This window comes from Poromitra crassiceps (genome assembly GCF_964638095.1).
Source record: "Poromitra crassiceps genome assembly, chromosome: 4".
In the NCBI taxonomy this organism is placed as follows: Eukaryota; Metazoa; Chordata; class Actinopteri; order Beryciformes; family Melamphaidae; genus Poromitra; species Poromitra crassiceps.
Window position 1 is genome coordinate 24690431 of NC_139626.1, and position 15518 is coordinate 24705948.

General features: G+C 42.5%; 1 protein-coding gene and 1 pseudogene across 2 annotated transcripts; both read left to right on the forward strand.

Annotated features, from left to right (window-relative positions):
* The first annotated feature begins 207 nt into the window (after nucleotides 1-207).
* Nucleotides 208-1564, forward strand: LOC310775140 (polyadenylate-binding protein 1A pseudogene; annotated as a pseudogene). The gene has a single exon. The product of its transcript is annotated as a polyadenylate-binding protein 1A pseudogene (transcript).
* Nucleotides 1565-7004: 5440 nt separating this feature from the next.
* LOC310775549 (uncharacterized protein) lies at nucleotides 7005-14366 on the forward strand. Its single transcript, XM_083635717.1, has 5 exons — nucleotides 7005-12507; nucleotides 13190-13391; nucleotides 13487-13566; nucleotides 13656-13747; nucleotides 14012-14366. Exons 1-5 carry the CDS (start codon nucleotides 7051-7053, stop codon nucleotides 14070-14072), a joined length of 5892 nt encoding a protein of 1963 aa, XP_083491843.1. The 5' UTR covers nucleotides 7005-7050; the 3' UTR covers nucleotides 14073-14366.
* Nucleotides 14367-15518: the final 1152 nt, after the last annotated feature.

Consider the following 15518-nt stretch of genomic DNA (forward strand, 5'->3'; position numbering starts at 1 on the left):
TGGCCAGAAACAATATGTGTCCGGAGTTGCAAAGCGCAGCGTTGCTCCGATCGCCTCCAAAATTTGCCAAAACACTGTTTGGGTGGCGGAGTCTCTTCCCACACATCACCTGATAATCACACAGTAGCCTACATGACCACATGGAACTCAGTGAGTGATATCATCAGTGATGTCTTCGATGTGATCAAAGGCAGACCTCTCCGCATCATGTGGTCCCAGCGTGACCCCTCGCTGCAGAAGAGGGGAGTGGGCAACATCTTCATCAAGAACCTGGATAACCTTGACAACAAGACCCTCTATGACACTTTCTCCGCCTTTGGAAAGATCCTCTCCTGCAAGCTGGTTTGTGATGAAAATGGCTCAAAGGGTCACGGCTTTCTGCACTTTGACACCCACAAGGCCATTGAGAAAATGAATGGCATGTTGTTCAATGACAGAAAAATATTTGTTGGACACTTCAAATCACGGAAAGAAAGAGAGGCTGAGCTTGGTGCCCGTGCCAGAGAGTTCACCAATGTTTACATCAAGAACTTTGGGGTGGACATGGATAATGAGAAGTTGAAGGAGATGTTTGCGAAATATGGTCCTGCCCTCAGTATCCGTGTTATGACTGACGACAGTGGCAAATCCAAGGGATTTGGCTTTGTCAGCTTCGAGAGGCATGAGGATGCGTAGAAGGCTGTGGACGACATGAACGGTAAAGAGCTAAATGGCAGGCAGGTGTATGTGGGCCGCGCGCAGAAGAAGGGAGAACGCCAGAGCAAACTCAAGTGCAAGTTTGAGCAGATGAAACGGGATCGCATGGCCAGATACCAGGGTGTCAATTTGTAGGCCTACGTGAAAAACCTGGATGACGGCGGGGACTGACGAGCACAAAGAATTCTCTCGATTCGGAACCATAACTAGCGCTAGGGTGATGATGGAGGGCGGCCGTGTCAAAGGATTTGGCTTTGTCTGTTTCTCTTCCCCAGAGGAGGCCACCAAGGCTGTGACCGAGATGAACGGCCACATTGTTGCTACCAAACCACTGTATGTGACCCTAGCCCAGCGCAAGGAAGAGCGTCAGACCCATCTAACCAACCAGTACATGCAGAGGATGGCCACTGTCCGTGCTGTGCACAATCCTATCTTCAACCCCTACCAGCGTGCCCCACCCTCTCGCTACTTCATGGCTGCTATACCTCAGAACCATGCTGCATACTACACAGCCAAGCTCCGCCCCAGCTGGGCTACTCAGGGAGTTCTGCCAGTGCTTCAGCCAATGCTGCGCCAGTGCGTGCCATGCTGCACAAATATGCCCGTGGTGTGAGCAACCCCCAGCAGCACATGGCCTCACAGCCCCAGGCCAGGTCACCATGAAGCAGCCTGCTGTGCATGTCCGAGGATAGGAGCTCGTGGGCAAGATCACCGGTATGCTGCTGGAGATCGACAACTCTGAGCTGCTCCACATGCTGGAGTCACTGCGCTCCAATTGGTGGATGAGGCTGTTGCTGTGTTTCAGGCCCATCAGGCAAAGGAGGCTGCTCAGAAGTCCACCACCCCTGCTGGGGTTCCTAGTGTCTAATGTCTTAAGAAGACTGAACATTTTGAAATCTGCTTCACCGATGGAAAAACATAGAAAAGAAATTGGAAAACTTAAAACTCTGAAAACACTGCAACATGATCAATTAAAAAATAGATTGACAACAATTGACTATGTCAGGTCTAGGGATGGTTTGACTCTACATTTTGATAATCATATAAAAGCTAAACTTTGTTTAAAAAATATAAAAATAAAAATATTGAAAATTGAATGATACATTTGATTAATGCATTCCTCTGTTTTATGTGATTTTACTGTCAGTGCTCAGAATATCAGTTGTAATGTGCACAGGTAGCTGATAGCTGAGCATTTTGAAGAGTAATAGTGTATACTGGCTGGCTGTAATAAAAAAAATAATTATAATAAGAGTATACCCACTTCTCCAGGCACCACTATACCACTGTGTATACCCGTCTCTTGCAGTTGAATAGGCCTGGCTATCTACAAAATAAATATGCTAAGTTTTAAAAACAGAAATATTCTCAGATGGGACGTCCTGATGAGAGAGAGTTGCTTTAATTGTCATGAATCAGCTGCGGATCTCGTGTCAATAAATTATCAATATTATCAATATTGGAATCTGAAACCAAAGACAATCTTGTACCAAAACCTGTGAATCACAGGTTTGGTCAAGTCAGGTTTGGGAGGGTTACTTTAAAAATGTAGGCTATACAAATATAAATTTTCTATTTGTTTTTCACTCTTCGTCTTCAATTTCGATTTTTGACAATTTTCCATGTCTCAATTAGAAAGGAAAAATGAATTATACTTTAGTACCCCGATCAATGAGACGCATTATGGAGTCAGCCATGAGTCTCTCACACTAGCCCCGGATATGTTGTTTAGGCTACTTTTTTGAAACTGCGACATACATACATATCAGACTCTTGAGCTACTTCTGCTCTCACTCAAAATGTGAAAATATAAGCGATGTCATGTAAGCCTATAGTTTTTTATTTGGCACAACTCATAGTAGGCTACTAATTAACTGCCACGGTTCCGGGTGTTTTGCGGTCTCGTGACATCACGCTGATCCCAATACAGTGCACAGTGACTTGGATAAATATATAATCTACAATAAATAGAATATAGCCTACAATAAATGTATTTTAAATTATAATCCTGTTATTTATTTATTTATGTATGTATGTAGGCTATTTATTTATTTGTGTATTTATTTATTTATTTATTTATTTATTTATTTATTTATTTATTTATTTATTTATTTATTTATTTATTTATTTATTTATTTATTTATAAATAAATCTATATCTGTCTTGATTAGGCTACATCTTTTTTTGTAGGCTAACTGTAAGGGATTACAGTTACCTTTTTGTACCCTGATTACAGTAACCAGATTACCTAATCAGTTACTTCCAAAGCCTGCCTGACAGTGCCTGTGATCACATCCGCATATTTGCAACAGTGTGCAGGGGCGACCCAGCGACCGAGCTGCGCACCTCTTCCTCATATTGATGCAGCGGACATCTCTCTATTAATACTTCACAGACCCCTACGGCGATGGATTCTCAAGGTCCGTTCTCCAGGGCTGGGAGAACTTTCTGGACAGTTTGGGTGAGCTGAAATAATATCTAATGAGATAACAGATGCTGCAAGTGTCATTTGAAAAGTATCCTTCTCTCTCTCTCTCTCTCTCTCTCTCTCTCTCTCTCTCTCTCTCTCTCTCTTTCTTTCTTTCTTTCTCTCTCTCTCTCTCCCCCTGTGTGTGGATGTCTGTCTCTTGTTCTCTCTCTATTCAATTTGTATCTGCTTTATTGGCCTGACAGATATGTCAAAGCATTTGCAAAGGATACAGATAACCAACAAATAAACAATTCAACAGATTTTGTGGCAATAGCATGTAAAAACATAGCACAATACATTGTACATAATTGCTAGCCTACATGTTATACAATAAGATACAGTATATATAAATACACTCAATATAATTGAAAGTATATTGTACTAGAAAGGCTCGCCCGCTATGCGGCCTCGGCTGCTGTGTGGCATCATCGCCTGCTCTATTGGCATGCGCAGTGCACAATTGCCCAACTTCGCTTCATTGATGACATCACAATTGCTCGAGTGACCATCACTGATCACATCATGGAGTCCTCGAGTGACGTCACTCAGCGCACAATTGCTCAACTTCGGCCTTGCCTGCAGCTCGGCTGCTGAGCACTCGATGAGGTATCGTGAAACAGAGGTCGTTGTCTAACGCGGGTGTGGTCTTTTTTGGTGGTGTTTTATGGCAATGCAGGTGGTCCTTGTCTCTTATAAGATGATTTTGGTCAATATTGATGTCACTGATTATGTCACAATGCCTATGACATCATCACTAATGTCATGAGATGATTTTGGTCAATAATGATGTCACTGATGATGTCACAATGCCTATGGCATCATCAGTGATGTCACTTGCTGATGACATCATCCAATGTGGGACAAAAATGGAAACAAACAAACAAACAAACAAACAAACCACTTACTCCCTTTTTTATGATGATGATAGGTCAGGACATTGGACATTGGGGTGGGGTGGGTGTCATTTCTGACACATTTTTCAAAAATCATTCTAAATATTTTCTCCCGTCCCGTATTTGCTGACATATAAACACAACCCTTGCAACATTGAGTCCCCCCCATAACACCCAATGGCACCTTGAGCTTTTCTTATAGCCTAAATCAAATATTGGTGTGTTAGACATATAAAAGGTGTACATCTCTGACCTCCTTATATCTTATACAGGACATCAGGAAGTGACTCTCTATTTACCCATCATCGGACAGGAAGCAGATTCTGTCTTCCAGAGCCACGTCTTTCTGTTGGCCGTCCCGTTTCAATGGCCAGGATATGGTCAATGACCCCATACTTTGTATTGCTATTTTTTCCTCTGTTTGCGTCTCCTTTATTTATTTTTATTTATTTTTTTAAGAAAATGCACAATTTCATATTTTCTCTGCAGATCATCATAACATTTCAATTTGTCTACTCTTTTATTTTCATTTTCCCAATAGCTAATGTTATCAATGTTGATATTCTCAATTTGTGTAAAGATTTGTATTTTGGGAGTAGTTTATATTATCCACAGTTGATGTCAGGCATCGGGAGCCATTACACTGAAAGGTAGCATGTTGTAAAGTATTTGGATCTAATTTGGTCTCTCTCTCTCTCTCTCTCTCTCCTCTCTCTCTCTATCTCTCTGTCTCTCTCTCAGAACTATATATCAGAAGCTGTGACCAGGTTCCTCAGGCCAGAGGCTGCTGACGCAGGCAACAATGACAATGACACAAACTTGGTCCAGGGGCCCACAGCTGACAGTGTGCCTGGTAACATTAATGGTGCAGAGGGTGACATCAAGGGAGGGGAAGGAGATGAGGAACACACAAATCTTACAACAGCTTCTGTGGTTGAGTCATCGCGGCGACCTGAACTTTGCAACATCGACATCAGCTTAGGGCCTGACAAAGACAACATGCAGTACATAACACCATTCAACAGAGGGAGTGATTGCCCTGCATCTAAAGAAGGTGAGGCTATGAGAGAGGAGCAGGTTGCTCAAACAGGAAATGAAGACACAGGACTGCTCAGAGAAGAAGAAAACGGTGATAAGAATTTGTCCCTTTTTGAGAGTGTCAGGACCAGGACCCAGGGGCTTGAGGCATATGAAGAACACGGGAACATCAGGTCACCAAATCTTACAGATGATGCAGTAATTGAAGACATGGCAGAAACTGCCAGAAAAACTGGTCCCAAGGAGGAGATTGATGCAGCATTGATACATGGTGATCACCAGAAAGCAGATGAAACCATGATGGATTTACAGGTCAAGGATCAGGAGGAGGACGAGGATATTATCCTTGAGGATGAACCAGAAGATTTCAACGAATCTTTTATTGTTGGTAGTTTGGGGGCAGATGGAATTGGAGGCAAATTGGGTATGTTCACAGAAAGGAGTCCAGAGGAGGAAGATAACATGTACGTAGAAGAGTTGCAGAAGAATGAGGCAGATGCAGGGGTAACGTATGAAGCATCTATGAGAGAAGAGAGTAGTGATGACGTATTACAGCTGGCCCATCACAATATGGCATCCAATATTGAGAGTAGCACTGAAGCTGGCCAAATTGTCATGGTGAGTGAAGATATGGAAGAGGAACAAGACTCAAAACTGAACAGCACAGAATCTATTGAGAGTAGCTTTGATCTGGTTGTGGAGGGACACACTGGCACACTGTGCTTCACAAAAAGTGAACTGCTACAGGCAACAGAGAAACCACTGGGTGAATCAGTGAATGACACAGTGAGTCACGTATCAGTTTTGGAGGTAGAAGTGGGACGATTGGACACATCAATGAAGACGAGCAGCCAACAGTTAGAAAAGACATTTGAGACAAATATTAGCTCAGCAGATGAAACTGGCGAGACAGTAGACCTGTATGATAGGACTGAAGAGCCATCGGTTGGATTTGAATTAGATGGAGAATTATTATGTGAATCCAGAGAAGCTGATGCTGGAGAGACTGAAGATGGACTAGTGATTGAGACGGATAAACAACATGAGGAGACAACAGCTGTAACAGCAGATGATGTGATCGGATACGCAGACACAACTTTGGACTTCTCTGAGACTGAATTACAGAAGATGCCAGAGACAAGGCTCTCTGATCAATCAATAGACACCATCATGTCAGAGCAGAACAGCAGCATCACCTCTAGTCCACGAGAAGACATTACTGAATCAAGCTTGATGAAATCAGTTGTGACCGAGTCTAAATTACCTGTGGATGACAATGTAGAACAACCAGGCATAGCAATAGAATTGCAAGATGCGATGTTCGATATTGAAGACATTGACTTCAGAGTTGAGGAGGTGGGGGCAGCAGAAAGTGAATCAGAAAACAAGAATAACACTGAAGTATTGAATCTGCAGGTAGTAGAAATGGCAGCCGGATTAACCAAAGAAAATGATGAAAAAGAAAATGATTTGATTGCAGTATCTGAATCGTCTATTGATACAAACACTGAACCACCAATTGAGCCAAAACACCAACTATATAGTGCAGAGAGTGACATCAGTGGAGGGGAAGGAGAAGGGGAACCTGCAATTATTGTGACAGCTTCTGTGGTTGACTCATCTCCACCAGTTGTTGCCCTTGAATTTTGCAATATCGACATCAGCTTAGGATCTGGCAAAGAAAACATGCAACATGTAACATCGTTCAACAGTGGAGAAGGTGAGGGTATGAGAGAGGAGCAGGTTGCCCAAACAGGAGATGAAGACATAGGACTGCTCATCGCCAAAGATGAAAACAGCCTCATGTCTAATGAGGGATTAGTGGATCCTGCAAGAGCAAGACAAGAGCAGAAAGCAGCAGCGATCTGTGAAGAGGTGTCAGATGAGGACAGAGATGTAAAGGAAGATCCATGTGTTTCTTCTTCAGACGCAGCGCTGCATGTTGACGTACACATGGCCAACAACAAAAGCAGCGTTGTAGCAGATGATGAGGTAACTGTTGTCAGACAGGAGGAGACAATGGTTGAGAGTACTGTGGAAAGAATTACAAAAAGTAAAGCTGAAGATCAAGAAGAGAAGGAAGATGGGAGCATAGTGGTTGAGAGGGAACAGGGCGTTGCAACTGAAGAAGAAAATGTCAATCAGGGAGAAGCAATTGGAAACAACAAAATACCAGATAAAGTGAGAGAACAGGAAGATGACATTGAAGCGGTTAGAGAACACAGTAAGGAAGAACATATTGTAACTGAACATATTACATGCAGTGAAGGCTTGACACAAAATGCCACAGAGTGGCACAGAGATGAATTTGAAGATCTAAACCAAGATGATGAGGTTGCCGAATTGGAAGTTGAAACCAAAATGAGTGATGAAGATGCTGTTGAACAGAAATGTGCAGGGATTTCAGGAATATCGGAACATATCCATTACGGGACAATGAGTGACAAAAAAGTAGAAGAAGCAACGGTAGACATTCCAGGAGATGAGGGATTCGTTGGCACAGAAAAAGACAACATAGAAGAAAGTGAAAATGAACAAACAGAAAGTTATATGGAAAGAATGTGTACACTCAGTACAGTAACACCAGTCAGTACAGTAACAGACAGCAGCAATGGAGGGGAAATAAATGGAAAGCTCAAAAATGATTCCTCAGGCACAAGTGAAGGGCCTGTTGCTGTGCCTCAGGAGCCAAACTGTGGAGCATGGGAGGAAACTCGAGAGGGAGTTCCTGAATACAACAATGGCCATGAGCGAGATGAAAATACAACACAAAGCCTGGAAGTAGGAGATTACGAGGAAATTCAGACTACCCAGTTACCAGAAGGGGTGGAGAGCGAAGAGCCGGAGAGCTTCCAAAACATTGGCAGTAGCACTGAAGCTGGCCATTTACTGATGAGTGAGCATATGGAAGAGGAACAAGATTCAACAAGGACAGAACATATGAAGAATAACTTTGATATGGTTGTAGAGGGGGACACTGGCATATTGTGCCTCACGGACAATCATCTGACACAGAAAACAGAGAAGCCAATGGCTGAACCTGTGAGTGACACATCAACTCAAGCATCAGGACACTTATTGGTAGAGGTGGAAGGATTGGACACATCAATGAAGCCAGGCAGCCAACAGTCAGAAAAGACATTTGAGACAAATGTTGGCTCAGCAGATGAAACTGGTGGGAGAGTAGAAGACCTGTATGATAGGACTGAAGAGCCATCAATTGGATTTGGATTAGATGGAGAATTATTATGTGATTCCAGAGAAGTTGATGCTGAGACCGAGGATGGACTTGTGATTGAGACAGATAAACAACATGAGGAGACAACAGCTGCAACAGTAGAGGATGTGATTGGATGCTCAGATGAAACTTTGAACTTCTTTGAGACTGAATTACAGAAGATGACAGAGGCAAGGCTCTCTGATGAATCAATAGATGCCATTATGTCAGAGCAGAACAGCAGCTGCACCTCTAGTCCACTAGAAGACATTACTGAATCAAGCTTGATGAAATCAGTTGTGACCGAGTCTCAATTACCTGTGGATAACAATGTAGAACAACCAGGCATAGCAATAGAATTGCAAGATGCGATGTTCGATATTGAAGACATTGACTTCAGAATTGAGGAGGTGGGGGCAGCAGAAAGTGAATCAGAAAACAAGAATAACACTGAAGTATTGAATCTGCAGGTAGTAGAAATGGCAGCCGGATTAACCAAAGAAAATGATGAAAAAGAAAATGATTTGATTGCAGTATCTGAATCGTCTATTGATACAAACACTGAACCACCAATTGAGCCAAAACACCAACTATCAAGTGAACTAGTTCAGACTACAAATGAAGAGACAATGATAGACACTGAATTGTCTGACAGTGAGTCTGGTAATGTTAATAGTGCAGAGAGTGACATCAGTGGAGGGGAAGGAGAAGCGGAACCTGCAATTATTGTGACAGCTTCTGTGGTTGACTCATCTCCACCAGTTGTTGCCCTTGAATTTTGCAATATCGACATCAGCTTAGGATCTGGCAAAGAAAACATGCAACATGTAACATCGTTCAACAGCGGAGAAGGTGAGGGTATGAGAGAGGAGCAGATTGCCGAAACAGGAGATGAAGACATAGGACTGCTCATCGCCAAAGATGAAAACAGCCTCATGTCTAATGAGGGATTAGTGGATCCTGCAAGAGCAAGACAAGAGCAGGAAGCAGCAGCGATCTGTGAAGAGGTGTCAGATGAGGACAGAGATGTAAAGGAAGATCCATGTGTTTCTTCTTCAGACGCAGCGCTGCATGTTGACGTACACATGGCCAACAACAAAAGCAGCGTTGTAGCAGATGATGAGGTAACTGTTGTCAGACAGGAGGAGACAATGGTTGAGAGTACTGCGGAAAGAATTACAAAAAGTAAAGCTGAAGATCAAGAAGAGAAGGAAGATGGGAGCATAGTGGTTGAGAGGGAACAGGGCGTTGCAACTGAAGAAGAAAATGTCAATCAGGGAGAAGCAATTGGAAACAACAAAATACCAGATAAAGTGAGAGAACAGGAAGATGACATTGAAGCAGTTAGAGAACACAGTAAGGAAGAAGAACATATTGTAAGTGAAGGCTTGACACAAAATGCCACAGAGTGGCACAGAGATGAATTTGAAGATGTAAACCAAGATGATGAGGTTGCCGAATTGGAAGTTGAAACCAAAACGAGTGATGAAGATGCTGTTGAACACAAATGTGCAGGGATTTCAGGAATATCGGAACATATCCATTACGGGACAATGAGTGACAAAAAAGTAGAAGAAGCAACGGTAGACATTCCAGGAGATGAGGGATTCGTTGGCACAGAAAAAGACAACATAGAAGAAAGTGAAAATGAACAAACAGAAAGTTATATGGAAAGAATGTGTACATTCAGTACAGTAACACCAGTCAGTACAGTAACAGACAGCAGCAATGGAGGGGAAATAAATGGAAAGCTCAAAAATGATTCCTCAGGCACAAGTGAAGGGCCTGTTGCTGTGCCTCATGAGCCAAACTGTGGAGCATGGGAGGAAACTCGAGAGGGAGTTCCTGAATACAACAATGGCCATGAGCGAGATGAAAATACAACACAAAGCCTGGAAGTAGGAGATTACGAGGAAATTCAGACTACCCAGTTACCAGAAGGGGTGGAGAGCGAAGAGCCGGAGAGCTTCCAAAACATTGGCAGTAGCACTGAAGCTGGCCATTTACTGATGAGTGAGCATATGGAAGAGGAACAAGATTCAACAAGGACAGAACATATGAAGAATAACTTTGATATGGTTGTAGAGGGGGACACTGGCATATTGTGCCTCACGGACAATCATCTGCCACAGAAAACAGAGAAGCCAATGGCTGAACCTGTGAGTGACACATCAACTCAAGCATCAGGACACTTATTGGTAGAGGTGGAAGGATTGGACACATCAATGAAGCCAGGCAGCCAACAGTCAGAAAAGACATTTGAGACAAATGTTGGCTCAGCAGATGAAACTGGTAGGACAGTAGAAGACCTGTATGATAGGACTGAAGAGCCATCAATTGGATTTGGATTAGATGGAGAATTATTATGTGATTCCAGAGAAGTTGATGCTGAGACCGAGGATGGACTTGTGATTGAGACAGATAAACAACATGAGGAGACAACAGCTGCAACAGTAGAGGATGTGATTGGATGCTCAGATGAAACTTTGAACTTCTTTGAGACTGAATTACAGAAGATGACAGAGGCAAGGCTCTCTGATGAATCAATAGATGCCATTATGTCAGAGCAGAACAGCAGCTACACCTCTAGTCCACCAGAAGACATTACTGAATTTAGCTTGATGAAACAGTCAGTTGAGACCGATCCTCGATTACTTGAGGATATTTATGTAGAACTACAAGAATTAGCAATAGAATTGCCAGGTGCGATGTTAGATATTGAAGAAATTGACGTCAGAGTTGAGGAGGAGAAGACAGCAGAACGTGAATCAGAAAGCACAAATGACACTGAAGTATTAAATCTGCATATAGCAGAGATGGATGACGAAGAAGATGCTTTGATTGCAGGATCTGAATCGTCCAGAGATACAATCACCGAGCCTCCAAATGAGCCAGTGGAGACTAAACATCAACTATCAATTGAAGTACTTGAGACTAGCAAAGAAGAGACGATTGACACTGAATTGTCTGATGAATCCGTGGAAATTGAGCCCAAACCAAAATATACAGTTATGTTATCAACAGAAACAGAAATGGCAATGCATGAGATGAGAGAAAATGTGACAGAATTAGAGAAGAGTTACACCGAAGGAGCAGATAGCTCAGTTATTGGACATGCAAATGAGACTGATGATGAGATACTTGACATGTGGATAGAGACAGTATTGCCAGAGGATGCTGACGACAAGGAGCCTCAATTTGCCATCCAAACAGAAGAAAGTGAACCACTGGAGGAGCCAGAGGTTGGACCACAAACTGAGATAGAAATACACCAATCAGATGAAGGGCCAGATGAAGCGCTGCCAGTGCAGACAGAGGAGGAGAAAGAGGAATTATTGGGATTAAATGATGGAGAATCTGGATTAGTGAGTGACTCTGAAATATCTTCATCGGCAGCAGAGTCAGGATTGCTGGACCAATCCCTAGGTGAATGGAGCGCACCAAAGAACGCGGCTCAACTACTGAATGTATCTGATACTGGATCATTTCAAGGCGTACGTGGGACATCAGATAGCATGCCGGAGTCGGAGATCTCTGAATTGTCTGCAAAACAACCTGAAGCTCATGATGGCCTGATGAAGGAGACAGCTGAGGCAGGGCAATCATGTATTGAAGAGGACCAATCCATATGTACAATACCCGGACAGACAGGATTTCTAGGGAATCCTTCTGATTCAACAGAACCGGAGGCCAGACATAACGATTTAGCTGATAAATCACAAGAAAAAGTGGAATCAGTGGAGAGTGAAACTGGATTACAGAGGGAGATTGATCCTGAGATAGATGCTGATTCCGAACTAGCAAAGAAAAATCACTGGAATGAAGCTGAAGAAGCAGACGTTAAATCACTGCATTTCGAAGACGACCAAGGACAAATGAAAGATGAGCCTCTTGAGAACATTGTGTCAAGCTCTCCAAATGAAATCAAACATTCAGGACAACATAATGAAACAGAGGAAGCAGAGTCTGTGCTTCTCTGGGAGAGAAGCGAGTCAGAGGCTTGGTTAGGGGAAGGAACTGTGTTGATAGAATCTGCTTCACATGGGGAGACCAGTTTCGAACACCAGGATCAGCCGGGGAGATCAGAGGTGATCACAGAATCGTTACCTGGGATTAACACAGAGGAGGAGGATGAAGAGGAAGAGCCACGTTTCAGTTTGCCACCAAGGACAAACTCTGGAGATCAGTGTGAGGTATGATTTTTCAATTAATACATTAAAATAAGACATAAATTATAATGTTTCATTCAGTCATATTTACATCACACAATTGTACACATGACCTACAGAGACGTTTGAACTTTATTGAAGGAAAACCCCTTGAGATGAATAATCTCGTATTCGAGGGGGTCCTAGAAACACAAATGCATCAACAATATAACAACAAGAGAATTTGAGGTACACATACAACACGTACCAATACAGCACAAATACAAATACAGCACCCACCCACCCACCCACCCACACAGTCAGAAACCCCAACCCACCCACCCCCACAAACCATTTATAAGAATAAACACAATTAGAAACAAGAACAAGTTGTTTTCAGATAAGAAAATGCAGTCCTAAAAATGCAAAGCGAAGAAATAGAGCGGAGAATTAGGCAGATTGTTCCAATCAAATGGGGCTTTGAATTTGAGGGCCGTACACCCAATTTCCTTAAAATATTTGGGAACAAAAAATAGGGGATATTGAGCGTATAACTGGGTATGAGAAGCTGTATGGAACTAGGTACTGTTTTAGATATGATGGATAGTTGAAGTAAATACATTTAAAAATAAATTGCAGCCAGTGAAAATGTCTTCTAGACTTCTAGATGGCATTCTAATGCCTTGGATGTGATGTTTGCCTGTTGTTTTTCCTAATGTAATGGCAGGTACTGGTAGATGCCTCTATATTGGATTTCAGCGCTCAAAAGTCAAGAATTGCTGTTAAAAACCGCTGTGTCAGGCCGCCAAAAGATCCCCGCACCCTTCTTCAGAGGCCCTCGGTGGATCCCACCCCCTCTGGGCGTCTGTCAGTCAAAGCCCTCAAAGGTGTGCCACTGGGAGGGTTGGGCATCGGAATAAAACTACCTGGTAGGTAACCAAAAGAAAATACTTTGTTACACTGCAAGTCAAATTATTATTTACTGTATAATGGGTAAGAAAATGTCAGACATGTTTGTTTTCAGGATTGAGTGCTGGTTTTCCTGTTTTAAAAAAGACACCGAAAGTGGTAAAGGATGAAGATAACACAGAAAGCTCCTCACAGGTATATTAATATGTCATTAATAGTTTTGAATGCTATGCTGTGATTGTGTTGACGTACTCTATACAGTTTGTAACCATCACATTCAACAGAAATCTGCGAGAGGGTCAGAAGTGAAGGATGAAGCTCCCAAACAAGAGGAGGCAGAACACAAACGTAAATGGATGCCACCAAGACATCCAGGGTAATATATATATATATACCTATATATAGAATCAAAATCACTTTTATTGCCGCAATATGCACGATTACATGAGGAATTTGTCTTAGTTGCTCGAGTGACATCACTGATGACATCACAATTGCTCAAGGGACATCACTGACATTACTGATGACACTTCCGAGTTGCTCGAGTGACATCACAGTTGTGCAATTGCAAATGCATTCAACACACACACACACACACACACACAAAATTAATACAATATGTTTTCTCATGTTTCACCAGATTTGGAAATCCACTTATGTCTGAGCTGAAGAACAAACTGAAGAAAACCACAAAGGAGTGAAGAGACAAATTGTGATGCCTAAGTAAATTTCTGACTATACCAACAGGTTTTCTTTTTTATCAAACAGCTGAATACAGTGCCAATAATAAGTTTACAATTTGAATTTGAATCTCCTGCCGATGAAGCTCCCCACTGTCAGGTGAAAAGAAGCGACTGGCAACTGTGTCGGAGGAAGCATAGTGCTAGTCTACGGCTCTCACCAGATTGGCAGAGGGTGGAGCAGCGACCGGGCAGCAATTGGCCAAGTACAATTGGGAGAAAATGGGGGGGGGTCAGAAAAAATTATAATAAAAATATATATTTTCATCGCTGTCTAGCCATACTAGACTAGCCATACTTAATTTCATAATAGCCATAGCCTATAGTCTGGATCACTTGTATCTAATTTCAAAGTGGAAGATGCAAGATAAACTTGGTAAAGAGGAAATGTATCTTAACTCTTATGCTCATTGAGAATATTGAAGGGAGATTATATCAGATATGCTGGCAATGAGGCTGAAATAGAACAGTTTTAAGTATGCTCGATCAAGCAATATCAGCTATGTTTTGGCCCTCTTATTACACATGTAATCCAGACTTGGCGCTGTGCCCAGAAATCAAACGCTATTCAATGCCCATGGCATTTCAACACCCCGATATTTAACAACAACCGGTTGGTTACTCATAGGACCATGGCCTAATTGCTTTCCCTCGCTGGCAGAGCAAAGGCATTCACACTTTAGGGGATATTCATTACGATTCTGGTCTCCGCTCCTTCCAGGATCTGAAGGGCGGGTGAAATCTCCCAGGCACTTATTTTTTCTTTTTTCTTCAACTCAGGGCAGCAGTTAAGACGTATGGGGTCCTGTGGGATCAACCATTAAATCGGCACCCATTTCATAACTTCTTCTATTATAGAGGAACTTTCAGGGGCTTTGTTTCTGTTTTTTATACTCATTTATTGATATGCTCTTATAAGGGCCTTCCCTTAGATACAGTCTGGAGGAAAGATGTCACAGAACTCGATCTGGATTTTGACTGGGAGTCAGTCTGGTCTCATGTTTTGTTATCTTCTCCTAACCCAGATCACCAACAAATACACCTAAATTATGCTCACAGAACATATCTTACCCCCAGGAAGCAGCACTTGATGGGTCTCTTGCCTGATTACCGTTGTACTTTATGTCCCCTTGGTGCTCCTAGAACATTCCTTCATATGTTCTGGGAATGCCTGCCTGTTGCCCGTTTTTAGAAAACAGTGTCCTCTCAGTTATCAGACATTTTTTCTTTGACTATGCCTGATCCGTTTCTGCTTTACTTTTGAATGATATATCTCAGCTGTCAGCACCTGGACACCAAAAAAATGCTTATTTTTGCAGGCCTCACTGCGGCCAAGAAACTGATTGCTATGAGATGGAAACATGCAGACAAGCTTTCACTGAGCAACTGGCTTCTCACTTTCCTTGA

What these genes read in the sequence shown, in the direction of transcription:
- LOC310775549 (XM_083635717.1), top strand. Translation starts at nt 7,051, where the DNA reads ATGGCCAACAACAAAAGCAGCGTTGTAGCAGATGATGAGGTAACTGTT. An exon ending in ACTCTGGAGATCAGTGTGAG is followed by an intron (nt 12,508 to 13,189) that starts GTATGATTTTTC and finishes ATGTAATGGCAG; the next exon opens with GTACTGGTAGATGCCTCTAT. An exon ending in CATCGGAATAAAACTACCTG is followed by an intron (nt 13,392 to 13,486) that starts GTAGGTAACCAA and finishes GTTTGTTTTCAG; the next exon opens with GATTGAGTGCTGGTTTTCCT.